At 44.8% G+C, this 19,311-nt stretch overlaps 1 protein-coding gene and 1 pseudogene across 3 annotated transcripts in view; one reads left to right on the top strand and one right to left on the bottom strand.

Moving 5' to 3' along the window:
* The window catches only part of MOGAT1 (monoacylglycerol O-acyltransferase 1), a 75,230-nt gene that overhangs the window by 46,702 nt on the left and 9,217 nt on the right, over positions 1–19,311 (bottom strand). For all 3 annotated transcript variants that reach the window (XM_075068975.1, XM_075068974.1, XM_075068973.1), the window contains exons 2-4: positions 13,822–14,000; positions 13,150–13,354; positions 8,154–8,328 (exon numbers count right to left, since the gene is read on the bottom strand). In XM_075068975.1, coding sequence (XP_074925076.1) covers positions 8,154–8,328; positions 13,150–13,354; positions 13,822–14,000 — 559 coding nt within the window. The remainder of the gene's footprint in view (positions 1–8,153; positions 8,329–13,149; positions 13,355–13,821; positions 14,001–19,311) is intronic.
* LOC116838440 (U4 spliceosomal RNA) lies at positions 3,848–3,969 on the top strand (annotated as a pseudogene).

Here is a 19,311-nt window from a genome sequence, read left to right on the forward strand (position 1 = left end):
GCATAACCAAGTGTCGCTTGCTATGCTGACTTGCTGTGTGGACAATCTTTGTGAGACTAAGGGAGAGAATTATGGCGTAGGTGTTGCGAGGCTGAGGCAAATCATCCTGGCCGATGATCGAGCGCCAAGACGGGCGATTAGAGAAGGCACACCTGAGGCGTCTGCGCATCAGAGAAGCCTGAAAAAGAAGGTTTCTAGCACCGGCCGTGGTACGTTTGTGCTGATGTTGCTTCCCCATGATTACCCCCGCACTTGATTGGACTTTCGTGTAAGGCAACCCCTATACCCTCCCCTTTTCCATTCTAGGGTGGCGAAGGAAATAATTCTTGTATCGTTTAAAATCATTTATTATTCTATTAAAGTGATTATTGCATCTGTTTTAGAAATCATTGGTTTTTCATCTTATAGATTTCCTGTAGCAACCCCCCTTCCCCCTTTTCGATGTATTTCTGTATTACAAAATTAAAAAAGGGCAGAGAATTTAGGAAGGTCATGTCCCTGACTGCTGTGCTTGGAAGAGGGAAGGGAAGGCTACTAAGGCAATTGTACGCGTATTACAGCTTTTACTTGAACTGTGCAGGGATGTGGAGGATAGGCGGGTAGCAGAAAGCCTTCCCCATGGTTCTTACAAAGTCTGGTTTGAGGGAGATATGGGACGTGGGGTTGCAGGGAGGTATATACGGGGCTGCAGTTGGCACTTGTACTGTGCTGCTTTCCTGAAGCTCCACCGATGCGTTGGAGGATTGTCAGTTAGACGCAGCAAGATCCAGCGTTATCTTCTCTTCCAACGTGGTCTTCTGCTGCCCTCTCAGATTTCTTTGCATGGCATCTTTCCTGTAACTTTAGCTACACATCTGCCAATCATTCTGTTTCTCCCTTCATTGCTGTTACTTCAATTAAGGGTCTGTGAAGCCTTTATCTCGAGGTCTTCTTCTGTCCTCCCGCCGTACTCACAGCACACCCTCGTGATGGCATAGTGACTTCTGGTAGATTATGTGCAGCTTGCATGGGAAGGCTAACCAGTTGATAAGTATGTGGAAGATACCTTATTACAGAGCAATGATAGTACTCTTTCAGTAATAGTTAACACTTTCACTCTTACAGAGCACATGTGATCTCCTATACAAGGTCGATTATGTAGCGTTTAAATATTCAGTGTCTTGTGACTGTGGGGCACACACCAGACGCAGGTACGACCAACGTAAGTCACGTGCGATGGTAAGTGAGGCTTTAAATTTTTGACTTCTCCGCCGTTTTCATATACACGTGATCTTAGCTAGTGTGCGTTGCTCCTGTTAAGAGGAAGCTGCAAAGGCCCAACCCTCTTTCACATTCCACACCTCGCATGGTCCTTTATTTATATTTTACGGATCACTGCTGTGATCAGCACCTAACATCACCCGCCGCATCGCTGTTGTGTAGCAGGGAAGGCAATCCTGCTTGCCATGACGCTTAAAATGTTCGCTATCCCTCCTCCCTCCCCCGCTCTGGCCAGTAGCATAAATCGCCATGTTGCCCCGTTTAATTCCTATGTTCTACAAGGTAAACAATGGATGATATCTCTTCTGACAATAGCACCGCAGGAAGCAGATCTGTTTGTTTTTGCGATGCCTTCTAGTGCATGCCTTCACTGCCCAGTACCAAATGTCTTGCAAAATGCAAGGCGTTGAAAAGTTACCTACTAGGGGAACGGAGAAGTGTGTCTTGGCAGAAATGTTCTCATATAGCATAAGGGTTTTTGAGTTCCTCCACGATCGATTCATGGACATTAATTTGGAGGATTTTCACTCCATCCCCAGACATGTTAACGAAATTTTCCTGTAACAGTAATGGTGCGACTGCAGCAAAAGCCCTGGTGTCAATGCGATCTACAAAACCGTTCTTGTTTTAATCCGTGTTTTGGATACAGAATGAAGGGACACTTACCGGAGGTCGCTTCCATGGCTTTCACTGTCTGGGTTCTCTCGCTTGGGAGCGCAGGGACTGTGATTCTTGGTCTCAAAAAGATCCTGGCTGTTGGGGTTTACGGACTGCTGTGTGCTATCACCACGGTCATCTTCATCCTCAAATTCGTCTCCATCTTCCCCTCGGCTACATCCTCAGAAACACTTGATATTTCAATCCCAAGTCTGAATCCACGGACAGGGGTGGGGCACTGGTAGCGCTGAACCCAAAATGCATGTAGTTCAGCATAGAAGCGGCGCATGTTTTCGGCTCAGAGCCTGACCTTCGTTTGCTTCTCTGGCCTTTCTGGTAACCCTGTCTAGTTCCTTCAGTTTCACTCGGCACTGAAGGGACGTCTCTGCTGTGACCTTTATCACCATAGACTTTGAAATTCTTTCAAAAACTTTTTCATTTCATCTTTTGGAACGCAGTGCTGTGAGCACTGAGTCCTCACCCCAGATAGCGATCAGATCCAGAACCTCCTGGTGGTCCAAGCGGCGCTCTTCTTCGAATATCAGGAGACTGCATTGTGACGAGTGCAATGAGTCTCTGTGTGGTCACCTGTGTGTGTGCTGACCCTCACGGTGGACAATCAGGAAATGGAATTCAAAAGTTCGCGGGGATTCAGGCTTTTTCCTGTTTACCTGGCCAGTGCATCACAGTTTAGTGTCCGATGCTATCATGAGTGCCCCTGTGACAATGGTTCTGAAACCAAATTGGGGTGGCTCACTTGGCAGAGTCAATCGCTCCCTTCTGGTTTCTGAAAATTGAGTATGTCCTGCCTGGACTGTCATAGCCACGACTGCCTGCCTCCAAGTGACCCCCCCGTTTATGTCACAAATAAGTCTATGTTTCTTATATTCTTGTATTCCTCACGACTGCATGACAGAAATGGGGGGTGGGCCCTGCCACGGTAGCTGCAGAGGGTTGGGAGAGAAGTGAAGCCAATGAGTGCGGTTCTTGCAGGAGAACCCCCTGTTAATACAAGCCATGGAGTAGCTGCGCTCTTCTAATACACTTGACTCTTCTTCAGAGGAGTACCGTGTTAGGCTGGATCTGTAAAAGCAGCAGAGAATCCTGTGGCACCTTATAGACTAACAGACATCTGTTAGTCTGTAAGGTGCCACAGGATTCTCTGCTGCTTTGACTCTTCTTGTAGTCAGGACTGACTCTATTTTTAGACAGCATAAGGGAGGGATTGACTCAGTGGCCAGTGAGTCAATCCCAAGTTTGCTTTTGCGTTGCGCCCCCCCGTGATTTTAGCCAGGGGCATCATGATAGCAGTGGACAGTTTAGAGAAGGAGAGATAACCGTCATGTCATTGCCAGTTTTCTCTGGCAGGAGACGGTACAGAACGAGTGTAACCATCTCTGCTATCATTGCAAAAGCAATGAATCTGGTGTGTACGCTCGGAGTGTCGCCTCTGTCTCCACGGCATCTAGTACACAAATGGTGACGGAAAAACAAAAAGCGACGGTCTCTAGTGCTGCCGTGCTATTGTTTCTGCAAGGGCAATCCAGGAGAAAAATGTGCGAAAGGACTGTCTGCTGATGTTTTCCCGGAGCAAGGAATGACTGACAACGTTTACCCAGAACCCCCCGTGACCATTAACATTTGCATCAGGGGCCGGGGGATCATGGAGGGACAGAACAGGGTGCTGAGGACTCCCGCTATCCACAGTCCTCAGCCAGTCTCTTAAAACTATTTGCCATCTTTGTGTACGCCAGTGTCTGTAGCTTACAACACGGTGTCTTTTATGGTTCACGGAACACTATTCAGTTTCTCCCTACCCCAAGCACGAGAAATGAAGTTAAATAAAGCAAATCCTTGAGTACTTACAATGTCACCCCTTTTTACTGAATGCTACTGACAGAGGCGAATCTGCAGCACTGAGGAGCATTAGAGCTTTGCACAGTGGCAGTATCATAACCAATGAAGTAATCTGAGGTGTGATTATTACTACTTGAAATCTGCTCCTTTCCTTGGTGGTAGATGGTACAGTACTACTGGAAACAGTAGAAACTGTTACCATCTCCCCTCTTTTTTTACACTCACCAGTAAATGGGACAGAACGGATAATAAACCTGGTGTAAAATTTTTGAAAGGAAAATGGGGATTAACTCACTTGGGACTGGGTCAATCCTGCCTTTACGGTAATAAAAAGTAGAGTCAGTCCAGACAAGAATAGGATACAGTGTATTAAAAATCAGTGTAGCACAGCGCAGCTGCTCCGCATCAGTATTCACAGAGGGAGCCCGCTGCAAGTAACGCAACCGTTGCTTCCCACCTACCTGGGATACCACAGCAGTGCCCCCCCACCCAGTTGTTGGCATGATGTTATGAGAATGCATGAATAAGAATCACAGAGTAGTGTACTGAGATCAGATGAGGGGGAGGGAGCCACCATGGGCTATGACAGTCCATGCAGTTCAGAATCTTTTCTTTATGCAAGAGGAGGAAGGGTCTGATGAAGCTCAGCCCCCAGGTGATAAGATGAAGACAGTTACCAGGCGTTCTGTACCATCACTGTCAGAAAAAAGGGAGTCATTCCCATTTCACCCGGGAGCCCCCGGCCACACTCAGCCAGCAATCACTGGGCAGCCGTCTACCCCTGGGGAGGGGCAGAGGAGCGGATATTGCTCTTCACCGCAGCAGCATCGCGTCTGCCAGCAGCATTCAGTACACAGAGGGTGACATTTACAGTACTCAAGAATTATTTATTTTACTTCTCTTTCACTGGGGGGCCGGGGGAAGAGACTGACGAGCTGTTCCGTGAACCACGCAACACACCGTGATTTACGCTGCAGACAATTGGGCGCGCAGCCAAAAATGCAAATATTTTTCAGAGACCACTGTGGAGACTGGTAGCTGTAGTCCTCATTACCCCTCCTCCCTCCATGACCATCCGTTGAGTGTCTGGCTTCCCGTTACTTGTGTCACACACCGCTGTGTATCCTGTAGTTTATTTTCAAAGGCTTTGCATTTCCTGTTCTTTAACGGAGCTCTGATAAAAGAGAATTGTCTCACCATACAGCGATAACATCTGCTATCTCCCGTAAGGTTCAATGCAGGAGATACTTTTGCATTTGACTGCATCGCCACCCGTGTGATCAGAGCTGGACACGTGAAAGCAGGAAATGTCACTGTATAAGCTCTCGGGGATTCCCTGTTTACCGGCCACTCCGCATCCGAGTTCGGATTGCGGACCAGAGCGGTCAGTGGTGCACTGTCCTGCCTAGAATAATAGGCAAGTGTAACAAGAGATCCATGTGATCAGAGAGCACAGGTGCTCCGTGTCAGGATTCACAGGGGTTGCCCTGCAAGAAGCGCACCCGTTGCTCCTCCTCCTCTCAACCTTCCTGGGCTACCGTGTCAATCCCCTCCCCCGTTTGGGTCATGAAGTATTAAGGAATACCAGAATAAGAAACAGAGACTTGTTAGTGAGAGAAAATGATGTCGGGGGAGGGCACTTGGAGGCAGCCTCCCGGGGGCTATGACAGTCCAGGCAGAATGGACTCTATTTTAGATACCATAAGGGAGATTGACTCATTGCAAGCGAGTCAATCCAAATGTGATTGCAAAAATTTTGAGCCCCAAGTTTCAATGATTAAAGCTTGTTATTAGCCGTTCTGTCCTATCTACTGCTACGCGTAGCAATGTTGCCCTCGATGTTAAGCAGTTAGCGGTCTCCCTGGATGGTGGGCAGGTCTGCAGAACTGTCTACCACCAGAGAGGAGAGCAGATACTGCTCTCATGCTGTAGGCTCCCGTCTACCAGCAGCATTCAGTACACATAGGGTGACATAGAAAGTAGTCAAGGAATGATTTCTTACCCTTTTTTTCACGTTGTGGAGGGGGGGAAATAAACTGAGGAGTGTTTCCTGAACCACGCCAGACACTGTGTTTGACCCTACAGACATTGGAGCTCTGCCAATAATGCAAATAATTTTCATAGACTGCTGTGGACTGTGGGATAGCTGGCGTCCTCAGTACCCCTCCCTCCCTTCATGAGCGTCCATTTGAGTCTCTGCTTCCCATTACGCCTTGTCACGCAGCGCTGTGTATTCCTGCGAGTTTTTATTCAAACGCTTTGCGTTTCGTGTTCTGTAACGGAGCTGGATACAAAGATTTGTCTCCCCATACAGCGATCAGACCTAGTATCTCCCGTACGGTCCATGCTGAAGCCTCTTTTGGATTGATTTGAACTGCATCGCCAGCCGTGCTGATCAGGCTCCACGCTGGGCAAGCAGGAAATGCAATTCACAAAAGTTCGCGGGCTTTTCCTGTTTACCTGCACGCTGCATCCGAGTTCAGACTGCTGTCCAGAGCGGTCACTGCAGCACTCTGGATTGCCGCCCGGAGGCCAATAACGTCGATTTCCGTCCACACGAACCCTAATCAAGTTATCACTATCGATTTTAGCGCTACTCCTCTCGTTTGGGAGGAGTTCCGAAATCGATTTAAGGAGGCGGTAAAATCGATATTAATGACGACGTCATGTGAACGGATACAGCGTTAAATCGGTATATCGGCCATTAAACCGATTTAAAGTCGCAGTGTAGACCTGGCCTTTGTAAGCAGAGTGGATGTATAGGCTGCCAAGTTTTTGTTAGACCATTAACGATGATGAACAGGAAACCCTTGTGGTGCAATGGCATTTCTCTACATGCCCTGTGAATCTATTAGCTTTCATTTTCATCTGAAAGACTTCCTTTAGAGGGTTGATACACTGAAATAAGTAACATGGAGTTTTGGTTGTGAAACTCGGAAGAAACTAGTTTATCCTCTACTTGTGCTGTGTCATTACGATTTTTCTATTTGTATTCAACGTTTGTATGATCTTGAATCAACTGTCCTTGCCAGTAGACCCATTGGAGTGAATGAAACTACCGAAGTGCTAAAGGGACTTGGTCCATCTCCCACTGAAATAAGTGGAAAAAGATTCCCTTTGATCTCCATAGCAGTTGGACAAGGAGAGCCAGATTTGGCTTCTTATCTATAGTCCTGTGTCTCAGCTAAATAGTGGCACTTTTTGTGAGCTGCTTTGGCCAACTCACTATTGTGAATGAGAACACAGAGCCACACTGTATCACAAAGAGCTGCTATTGGTTTAAATGAGAGCTTCATATAGGAGTAGGATGGGTTCTCAAACTTTATTGCACCGCAACCCCTTTCTGACAACAAAAATTACTACATGATCTCAGGAGAAGGGACTGAAGCCAGAGCCCTGCCACCCTTAGGGGGAGGGGGCAAAGCCCGAGCCCTACTACCCCAGATGAGGGGTACCAAAAACAAAGCAGGCAGGGGCCCATAACCTGAGTCCTGACACCCAGGGACTTCAGCTTCAGCCCCAGGTGGTGGGGCTCGAGTTTCAGTTTCAGCCCTGGACCCCAGCAAGTCTAAGCCAGCCCTGGCAACCCTATGACCTACTTTGGGATCCCAACTCACAGTTTGAAAACCACTGGAGCAGGAGGATAGACCTTGGCCTCTATTTTTGATGATTTCTTCTGGTTAAACAAGTTATTAATATTACTACTATACAGATTTATGAAGGAGGCCTGAAATGAATCTGTATGCTTGGCTTTTCCCTCCCCCACTTTGTGGGGCATCTTTAAGTGAAAAGGAGGCCCTTTTGTCCCGGGATTGCTCTGTTTCTCCAAAGCACTTAAATCCATCCCTATTCTTCAAACACAATGCTGAATCTGGGCCTAATGGTTACCACATCTCTTCCCCTAAAATCATGAGCAAATCAAGTCAAAGAGAAAAATACTCTTTGAAATCAGTAGGGTTCTGAAGTACAGGAACGGTAGGCTCAGCAGAACTGCTATGAGACAGCCAGTAAATAGTGTGTCTGAATGATTCAGCAACACAACCAAAGGAACTGGAAAATGTTACTACATAGAGTTTCACAGTTTATTTGCTGCTGTGGTTTAAAACAAGTCAGTCAAATCACCAGGATGTGCCAATACCTCCACCTACCACTAGATTATTTCTGTAAATGATAAGAAAAGGGATTTCACATCTGTCTCCCTGTTTTATTTCTCTATTCTGTTTTAATCAAGATACATCAGTTCTGGTTCTTATTTTAGACATCTGCATCCCATGTCAATGCACAAATAACCTTCTCAGATTCACACAGTTTCTATGCTGTATTAACACTACAAGAAGTGCAGTCGCAGTCACAGCCAACAGTGCTAATGGGACACTTACCCATATTTCAAAGCCATTTTAATAAAACCTCTCCTCTTGAGGATATTCAGACTTAAACTTCCAGGATGGGCATCCAAAGACTCTTCTGCTCCTCCAATCACAATCACTGCAACGTTTCCACCTCTGTCATTGTTCAGCACATGAGACACACTCTTCTTGGAGGCTGACACCACTCCTTAAGGATCAAACATTTGTAACAGAGGATCAGTAAATCATTTGTATAACACCAAGAGAAGCTAGAAATCATTTTAAAATATTTTGAATGGCTAAGGCCCAGGTCAAGAGACACAAGATTTGATCCTGGTTCTGTAACAGATTTGTATTTGACAAAGTCCTCTGTGCCTCTTTCCCCTTTGTGCTAAATTCTATTTTCCTGCCATGCTGGAACATTGTGAGATCTTCAGAGGGGAGGGATCCACACAATGTCAATACAAATTCTTAATAATCAGGCATTTCTCATCTCAATGATTCTAATAATACATTTCCTTCTCAGAAATGCGAGACTACAGAATCACGTGGAGAGAGTTACAATGGAGAGAGTCGACAGGCTGAAGCTAAAGCCATGGCAGTGGAGGGTTTAATTGGGAAGCAGGTGCATATAAACAATAAGAGAGTTTGGGAATGTTTGGGAGTTTGAGCGGGGGGATATAAGATGTTGCAGCCTAAACTAGGACCCATAGTGCCAGAACTGAAGTCAATGGAATGACAGTGTAATAAGGAGCAGAATCAGCTCACTTAAACTACTTCATTAGCTCTTCCTTGAGGCACCCTGGCCATGCCACCTCCCAAGCCTGTGCTGCCCATCCCATTACTTGGGCTGCACTAACTCTCTATATAACCCCTCCCAGGCAAAGAGGAGGCCTTGCCTTCTTCTCTGCTGACACAACCAACCCCTCTTCCATGGCTTTCTGCTGCATGGGCCCGTCACAGCAGCTAAAGCTGTGATAAACTTGGACTGACTCTGGCCCTTTGAAGCATAAGAATTATAGAAATTACAAAGGAAAACATACCTTTGCCTAACTCATCTCCTGCAGGATTCTGCCCCACAGCATATTTACTAGCACTTTGTGCAATCATGCTATTTTAGAGTCATTTTTTTTAAAGAACAGTCTAGGAATGAAATCCAGCTTGTTCTTCTTTAAAGCTGGCATTGAATGCCTTTGCTTCTGGATTCAAATAAACAAATGGCCCAGACTTGAGCTGCTGTTTCCCATCTTTTCTGCTATTGAGGAAGTTAAAATGTGAGAAAAGTAATGCAATTGTGTTGCTACTCTAGGAGCAATATACTAAGAGAAATATCTTGCTAATAGACACAGAATTAAGTTTAACTAATGTTCTAGGGAGACTTGCAAATATGACCAGAAATAAGTTTCTGAACAAATGTGCTTCAAACACTGATAGGAGAGCTCAATGTACAGATTTTTCTGTATTCTAGCCGTGTCCTCACAGAGTATGCAGCAGTCATTACATTGTTTGAAATGGGGGAAATTCTATGGCCTGTATTATACAGGGGATCAGACGAGATGATCATAATGGTCCCCTGTGGCTCTAAGACCTGTGAGTCTATAAAATCACTCAGACTATTCTATAACACTGGCAGTTTTGGAGCATGTCAAAATTACTTCTCATCGAGAAAGTAAAACGATTGTCCCTATGGGTCAGAATGGCAAAGCCATGTGGAAACACTTCTGTATTGACCTATATTTAGATTGTGGATAACATTCTGTCAGGTCAGATATGCTCAGTTTCCATTATCACCAATTCCTGACCTGTGCAAGTGTAACAAAAATCCCCTGAAAAATTGTATCTTGGTGGAAGGCAATTCCTTTGTGATGTTATATGATTATAATTGGACATACATTCATATTATGTGGTACTTTAGGTGTTTCTCTTCTCACATTTAATAATTAGTTCATTTCATCTGCAGGTCTCAGCAAAAAAGCATACAGATAGTCTCATTTAGCAATGCATGAATGGAAGCACAGCAAGGTTGAACCACCAGCCTTAAGTCACACACAGTGAATTAACATCAGAACCAGGAATAGAACCTAAGTCTCCTAGCTACTAGGCCAGCACAGCACCCTGCCCACTAGGCCATTTTGCCTTCCTGCTATAACTTCATGAACTTAAATAAAATAATTCCTGATATACACCATGGTGAGAGGAGAAGCAGGCTCATGCTTCCTTCCATTCCTCCCACTTTTACTATTATTTACTATTTGTACTGTGGTGACACCTAGGACCTCTAGTTATGGACCAAGATCCCATTGCACTAGGTGCCGTGCAGACATGCGGGCGGGGGGAGATAGTTCCTTCCCCCAAAGAGCTTGGGTTTATGGTGTAATTACATATAAAACAAAACAAAACTGGAAGTGAAGCCCTTCGGACCCAGGTAAGTAATCAAGTCCTTTACTGGAATGATGTTTGTACAGAGCAGGACTATAACATTCTTGGGACAGGAACCATCTCCAGGCTTGTTCTTCAGCAGCACAGAACATAGTATCATTGCTTAATAAACAATACTGTACTTAACTCCACTTGCCCTATTCTTCCCTTGTGACCAGTACTAAGTACTAGAGTAAAACAGCTCATGGGTAGGCATGGGAAAAGGAGAGAGAAATCTCAGTAAATTGTCAGAGAGGAAGAATGGTCCAATTGTTAGCACCTACCCTAGCACTTGGGCTCAAATACCTGCTCCATCAGAGACTTCCTGTCTGACCTCAGGTAAGTCACTTTAGCCCCTCTCATGCCTCAGTTCCCCATCTGTAAAATGGGAATAACAACACTGCCCTACCTCACAGGAGGATTTTGAGGAGAAATACTAGTACTGACTGGAAAAATTCTGATGAAAAGTTTTTTGTGTCAGAATTTGGCAATTCATCGAGATCAAAACATTCTGCGGAGACAGTTTCATTTTGATTAAGTTCCAGGCGGAGTTCCAACAGAAATCTGACTGTATTCTGCCAACTCACCTCCTCAGTAGTCAATGTGGCAGGCTGCTGGGAAATCCACATTTCCAGAGTCCATGGCCCTGGGGCAGCCTGCCCTGGAGCTCCGTCCCTTACTGAGGAAAGTTTTGAAATTTTTGGTTTCCATTCTGAATTGGAATAAATCCAAATTTAGAAATAGTGAAATTCTGCGTGAGACAGGTTAGCTTTCCCTAATAAATACAGATCTGATAAATACATCAAAAGTTGTGAGGTACTCAGATATTGCAATAATAGGGAGGCCATACAAGTACCTAACATAGATAGTTTCTCCTTCAACTCAAAAATTGATCCCACCATAAATAAAAGCTTTACACTCCCATCCTGCAATCCGATCCTTGTGGATGGACCCCTGAGCCCCGCCAGAGCGCCATTGATTTCAGTGGGCACAAAGGTCTCCATGTATTGAATAGATTACAAGAACATGGCCTTGTAACAGGCTGGCTGACCCTTTAAGGGGAATCAGGCCCAGCCTCACCTGTAACAGATCACCTACCCTCCCAGCTGATCCTGATCATCCAAGGATCAAATAGCCTGTTCAGTTAGACCTAGCTGGGGAAGAGGGCCAAGGGATGCTTTTATAAAGTGAGAGAGCTCAGATAGTAGGGGAAGTTGCAGAATGGTTTCTGGCTCCTCTGGTAGACCCTGAGGAAGAGTATCTCCCAGGTAGATGGCCTGGAGGAGGGAGACAGGCTGCTACAGTAGGCCCTGAAGCAGGAAGGACAGAGAGGCAAAGGGGAAAAGCCCTTGGGACCTGTAGCCCTGAGTGGGCTGAGGAACGGCTCTTGTGTTTGATGTCTGCCTAAATCGTACGTTTGGAGAATAAAACTGTCTGGAAAAAGACTCTAGGTGTGGCAGTGAGTTCTTCCTGTGCAGGTGAGACAGGCCTAACTTATCAATGTGCGGAAGGTGCCCAACCCTGCTTCACTTATGTATGCAGTCATATTGACCATGATGGGGATTACTTTGCATGAGCAAAGATGACTCAGTTTAGTAAGGGTCTGGATGAGCCACTTGAACCTTGTGTAAGCCAGTGCAACTCATTAAAGTAAATGGACTTGCACCCACTTGCAACAGATCTGAATTTGCAGCTGTAGGCAAACTGGTTAATTCTTTTATTGTCAGTGTCCTGCTCCTACATAACGTGAAATATTATGGTATTCATATATTATGGTTTTATTTTTTGAATACCAGCATCTACTGCCATTATATTTTGAATGACATTTTGCATCTAAGTTTGTCTTTTTATTTACAGACAATGTAAAAATACTAAATAAAAATAGCTCACTGGTTTGAGCATTGGCCTGCTAAACCCAGGGTTGTGAGCTCAATCCTAGAGGGGGACATTTAGGGATCTGGGGCAAAAATTGGCGAATGGTCCTGTTTTGAGTTGGGGTTAGACTAGATGACCTCCTGCGGTCCCTTCAAATCATGATATTCTATGAAAAGAAATATTATCTATCATGACTGGTGCCTACACAACCTGTAATGACTTCTTGGCTTTCACTAAAATTATGTTTTAAAAAATTAAAGATGCATTGCTCAACCAAAAATTCTTCTAGCTTAGCTCTCTCATATAGTATAGTCACCCTTTCACCAAAACAACCTCACTGCATGATAGACTTGCTATGGGCCTGATTCTGCTCCCTTGACAAAGCTCTCATTGACTTCACTGGTACAGAACTGGGCTGCGTAACTGGAACTACAATTCCCACATTATAATGTATTAAAATAATTCAGGAATTTCGTTACAAGTCACTTTCAATGATGATTCACTGGTTTATTAAAAGTACAACAAAGCCTTCTGAATTGCTTTTGAAACAATCGCGTTCACTGTGAACAGATTTTCTACAGGGCCAGTCCTGGTCCTATTGAAGTTAAATGGCAGAACTTTTCATAGACTTCAATAGATACAGGATAAGGCCCTATATCGGAGACCACTTTATACAACTCATTTTAAACATATGCCATATCTGAAGCAGTGGCTAAGAGACCTTGGTTCCACCTACCAGTACTCAAAGCATAATCTCTGAAGAAAGGGCATCCGAACCAGAAGGGCAAGATGTGAAGATATGGAGTAAGACCAGGGAATAATTCTTTAAAACCTGTATATTCTGTGCAAAAGTTTCCAAAGGCTCCAGCAACAAGAATACCATGAGGGTGAAATCCAAACAGATAGTTTTGGCTTGGATCCAAATCCGACGTTTTTATGAGCTGAAAATAATATAAATGGAGTCTGAGTTTAAAACTATTTTAATCACAGTGGTTCATAAACACAGGAAGAATTTTAATAGTAGGGAGGCTGCATGTAATAGCGTGTATATCACTGATACTTTATTTCCCTGTTATTAGCATCTTAGGTGATCCTAAGTGAAGTAAGTATAAAGAGCTCAGTTCTGTCTCAGATTAATAGTTCTGTAATCTCTACGATATCTGAGCTTCTATCTTGTGGCTAGAAAGGTTCAGCTCAAAAGAACCAGTCCCCAACTATTTTTCCTGTCACTAACTCCAGATTTTCTTCATCTTAGCTTGTTTTACAGAAGAGAGGTTAAATTCACTCCTGGTATAATTCCACTGACCTCAGCAGGGCTATACCAGAGATGAATCTGGCCCAAAGCATTCATGATAAATAGCCACCTTGATCTGCATTTTCACAATTCGGTGTGAAACTTTTTACTCACGTGAATTGGAAAGTAATCCGTAAAGTACTTCCAAATAGTCCAGTTTCTGACCCACTTTGATCTTCTCCCTCCAGTTTGGGGGGTCTCCCAATCAAGATAGAGCCACAGTGCATAGAGGACAGGTAGGAACCAGTAGTTTCCCAAAAGCAAGATGATGAAGACTCCCCAGCAACACTGTGCTACAAGAAACAAAAAGAAAACCACAGTGAAGATTATTCATTACTATCTTACTATAGGAAAGAGTCCTTGGACCCAATTTTGTTTTCATTTACACCTGTGTAAAACCAGAGGAACTCCACAAAAGTTACTTAAGGGTAGGGGGAAGGAGGGAGCAAGAGTGAGCAATGGCTTCATATATTCTGGCCGGTGAGAAGACGGAGCAGGGCTGACTGAGAGGGAGACATCATGGAGGGAGTGGATAGAGCACTGGGCTGGGACTCACGAGACTTGAATTCTATTCCTGGCTCTACCCCTGACCTGTGGGGTGACCTTTGCAAAGTGCTTTGAGATTTACTGATGAAAAGAGCTAGGTATTGTTACCGAAAAGGAACCTAATTTAATAAGAGTCTACAGACTTGCCACGAGGAGCAAAAAAGCAAACCAAACCAACATTTCTATGGAATCACAACAGCTGTCCTAACCCAGCTACTTTCAGAATAACAGACACTCAAATTAATGAGAAAGCAATTGTAACATCCTAATATAATTGCCACAGATGGGAGGTATATTGATACCATTTCCTAGTTTTCTGAATCATGTGGATGTATAATATGGTATCAGTTGGGATATGTTAGCGTTAGACCAACTCCTGCAATCTTTACTCAGGAAAAAGTCCCAGTCATGTCTATGGGAATATTTCCTGTGTAGAGCCTGCAGGATTTGTCCCTGTATTAAGCAGCTCTGGGATAACTCTGCTTGTGATGTACAAAGCTGGTTAACAGGAAATTCTGGGCCACATTCTACCCTCTACTACCTGGCACAAAGAGTAGCGAATTGTGGGAGGAATTTAGAGTACCCAACAAGACTTGCACAAAGGGCATTGCTTATAGATATCAGAGGGTAGAAAGAGCTAAACTTGGATTGTAAACTCTTTGGCCAACAACTGTGCCTTTGTATGTGTTTGTATGGTGCCTGGCAGCATGAGGCCCCAGTCTTGACTGCAGTCTCTAACCATTACTGTGGTATAAAAGCAAATAAGCATTACCTTGGCTGAACAAGGGTATTTTACAAACCAATTTTTATATTTCATCTTTGAAGAGTAAAATAGTTTGTGGGAACTACATCAACCTGGTTTGAAGCCTGGCACCTTGAAGGGGAGGATTTCACAGCAGATAGTGAATCACTCTAGAGTAAATAGGAAAAGTAGATAACAGTGAGACATGTTGAGCTAATTCAGGTTACTAAGTTCAGTGTCTGGTTGGGAACCCCGCTGTGCACAATGACGACATTCACACTGCGGGCAAATAAAAGCTTTAATAATTTTATAAGTATAATTAGTAAGGTCACAAATGCTCCAACCATATGAAAAGGGCGCAGTAACATAGACTTAAGCTCATGTACTCACACCTTCTCAAGGAGCTCTAGTCATAAGAGACAAGTGGTCATCCATGAAGTTCGATCCCTGTCCCTTGTACCCCTTAGACCTAGCTTAGCATTTCATTTAGCAGAAGTGCAAGAAATCTATAGGCCTATATCCTGTAAGGCACTGCTTCTCAAAGTCGGGTTGCCGCTCATGCAGGGAAAGCCCCTGGCGGCCTGGGCCAGTTTGTTTACCTGCCACATCCGCAAGTTCGGCTGATTGTGGCTCCCACTGGCTGCAGTTCTATGCTCCAGGCCAATGGGGGCTGCAGAAAGTGGCGCAGGCCAAGGGACATGCTGGCCGCCCTTCCCGCAGCCCCCAATGGCCTAGAGTCGTGAATCGCAGCCAGTGGGAGCTGTGAATGGCCAAACATGTGAATGCAGCAGGTAAACAAACTGGCCTGGACCACCAGGGGCTGTCCCTGCATGAGCAGTGGCCTGGCTTTGAGAAGCACTGATGTAAGGCAGCAGAGAATCCTGTGGCACCTTACAGACTAACAGACGTTTTGGATCATGAGCTTTCGTGGGTGAATACCCACTTCGTCAGATGAATGTAGTGGAAATTTCCAGGGGCAGGTATATATATCTTAGGCAACAAGCTAGAGAATACGAGGTTAGTTCAATCAGGAGGATGAGCGCTGTTCAGCAGTTGAGGTGTGAAAGCCAAGGGAGGAGAAACGGTTCTGTAGTTAAGCAGCATTCACAGTCTTTGTTTAACCCTGAGTGATGGTCAAATTGGCAGATGAATTGAAGGTCAGCAGTTTCTCTTTGAAGTGTCCTGAAGTTTTTTTGCTGCAGGATGCCCTTAAGGTCTGCTATATGTGGTCAGGGAGGTTAAGTGCACCTACAAGGTTTTGTATATTGCCATTCCTGATATCTGATTTGTGTCCATTTATCCTTTTCCGTAGAGACGGTCAGTTTGCCGATGTACATAGCAGAGGGCATTGCTGGCATATGAGGCGTATATTACATTGGTGGATGTGCAGGAATGACCGTGATGTGTGGCGATCTGGTAGGCCGTGGGGTGTCGCCGGTGAGATATTGGACAGAGTTGCGCATCGGGTTTGTGCAAGGATGGTTCTAGCTAACTACTATGGTGCGATGGTGCATTGCTGGTGAGAATACGTTTCAGGTTGGCACGTTGTCTGTGGCAAGGATTGGCCTGCACCCAAGCCTGTGAAAATGTGGATCACTGTCCAGGATGGGTTAAGATTCCTGAGATGCATTAGAGGGGTTTTAGCTGGGGCTATATGTATGGCCAGTGGAGTCCTGTGGGTTCTTCTTGGGTTTGTCTTGCAGTAGGAGCTTCTGGGTACACGTCTGTCGTTGATGCTTTCCTAATTTCCTCGTGCGGTATTGTAGTTTTGAGAAGCTTGGTGGAGATTGTAGTGTGGCCTCTATCTGAGCGTTGAGCAATGCGTTGTACCTATGCGTGGCGTAGACAAGGGATCAGTGATGTCCTGGATGAACTGGAGCTTGACAGTGGCATAGCGGTCGTAGGCTTTCGATATATGGTGGTGTTAATGTGACCAGCCCTATTTGCAACCGGGTGTTAGAAAGTGACCCCCGAGATTGATCAGGCGAGGTTGATTGGTGGGGTGGAAGCTGTTGAAATCGGTCGTGGAATTTCCAAAAGTCTCCTTCCATGGTCCAACGACCAAGATGTTCACAATAGTAGCGTAGGTAGAGAAGGCTGAGTGGACGAATGAGAAGCGTGTCAGGGTTCAGCCTGCTAGAACAGGGCCTCATCCTCCCTGATTGAACTAACCTCGTTATCTCTAGCTTGCTTGCTAGCACATATATACCTGCCCCTGGAAATTTCCACTACATTCATCTGATGAAGTGGGTATTCACCCACGAAAGCTCATGATCCAAAACGTCTGTTAGTCTATACGGTGCCACAGGACACTCTGCTGCTTTTACAGATTCAGACTAACACGGTTACCCCTCTGATACTTGATGTAAGGCATTTTCTTAAGCAGCAGACTTGTTTGGCATGCCATGGACAGAGAAAGATCCCCCATGAATGACTGTGTCTTACCACTTGATCCCCAAGAAAGGGTGTGAGTATATGTAAAGAATGGTACAAAATATTAGCTTATTATATTACTGCTACCTTTTTACGTGGTTTGGAGCATTTGCATCTAATTGTGCTAATAAAAATTGCTTAAAGTTTGGCTTTGCCTTCAGTGTGAGTATCATCAGTGTGCACTTCGGGGTTCCCAACCAGACACTGACCTTAACCTGAATTCTGTTGTGCCTGATTCTGGACTAGAACCCTCAGTACCCATTTCTTTAGACTTGCAATTAACTGGAAACAAGGAATAATCAATAACCACTAAAGAACTGGGCAACACCCTGGCATGCCAAACAAGTCTGATAGCCCAGATCTCCCCCTTACATGGTGGTCTGGCCTAATATAGGGTCTAGTGGTTATCATGACTATTCATACAAATACCACCCCTTTGTCCATATCTAACTTCCTCACCCTAATAATGTCAGGGTGCCTTTATCCTCCTACAGGTTAGTATGTTAATAATTTTAACTTACATACATCAATTCATCCCCAAGGCAAGTTTGTTGTTAAGCATCTGCCAGTATTTCTACCCTAAAGTAACTGTCAAGGCTGATTCCCCACTCTGGCACTTTGAGTAAGAAAGTGGGGGCCTGCAAGGATCTAAAAAATTAATATCTGCCACTCTAGGCTTGTATTAAACTCCCAAGGTTACAGCTTTTCTCTGACGTTGGATGGGAAGATGCTGCCACCACCCAAGTGCAAAAACTCCCTTTGGAGAACCCAGAAAGGCACTTGGGAATTCCTTCCTGTGGGGTACCCTCAAGCCCTTTCACACACACCCCTCTGGGGAACAGCTGAGAAAGAAAAACAAAGGAAATCAGCTGCTGCCACCAGGGCTTTGGAGCTGTGCTCCGGCTCCGCTCCAGCTCCCGGCAAAAAGCTGCAGCTCCACTGCTCTGGAGCTCCACTCCAAAGCCCTGGTTGCCACCAGCAATCAAACCTCTTAAGGACACAAAAATTCAATCCTGTTCTTAAAAAGGGTAAATTTTATTAAAAACAAAAAGAAAGAAAATACATTTGGAACTTAGGGTTTTTGCTAGGTTTAAATAAACATATAAATAAAAATCACAATTACAAGAATTAAGCATCAAGATAGTTTCTTGAGGTCCAGCTTAAAGGTTACAAGCAAAACAAAAGCACCTGGGGTTAGCGCAGAGGAGTCCACAAGCCATAGAGAAATAAGAGAGAAATCTAATCGCATCTTCCTAGACATTTCCTGATCTACTTACACATCTGGGGTTTCAAATGAGCAGTTTCTAGGTATGATCTGATGATTTTCCATACCTGGCCAAAGCTTTTTATAGCTTAGTTCCAGCCCTGTCTCTGCTCTGTCCTCTCTCTCTGGAGAATGACACACAGACAGACAAAGGCAAAGTTTTTTCCCCCCATTTTAAAAAATTCTAGCCCTCCCATTGGCTCCTTTGGTCAGGGGCCCACTCCCTTCCTTTTACCTATGCAGGGAGACTTTTTAACCCTTTACAGGTAAAGCAAGTAGAGAACAACTACTAAAAGGGATTTTATAGCTAACTGGCTGGCTGGGTGACCTCACCCCCTCAGTTCATTTATCATAATATCCAAGCCTAGTATCAGTTCAGTGCTCCTGCAGTTACCTAGTATTGTTTTGTACAAACCCTCCCCGGAAGCACAACGTTCCCTGTTCACCAAAACTCAGGGTTCCTGCTGGGCCACTTTCTTATGCTAAGGCTCAGAGGCCTTAAAGCCTTATGCTAACTGCTTAAGCTAATGCTTTACATGGCATAGATCTATAGGTTTCTTGTGTTACTTATAAGTAAAATGCATTTAAGCTAGCTCTATGGCTACAGTAAGAATGCTGG

This window comes from Chelonoidis abingdonii, chromosome 8 (genome assembly GCF_003597395.2).
Source record: "Chelonoidis abingdonii isolate Lonesome George chromosome 8, CheloAbing_2.0, whole genome shotgun sequence".
Classification (NCBI taxonomy): Eukaryota; Metazoa; Chordata; order Testudines; family Testudinidae; genus Chelonoidis; species Chelonoidis abingdonii.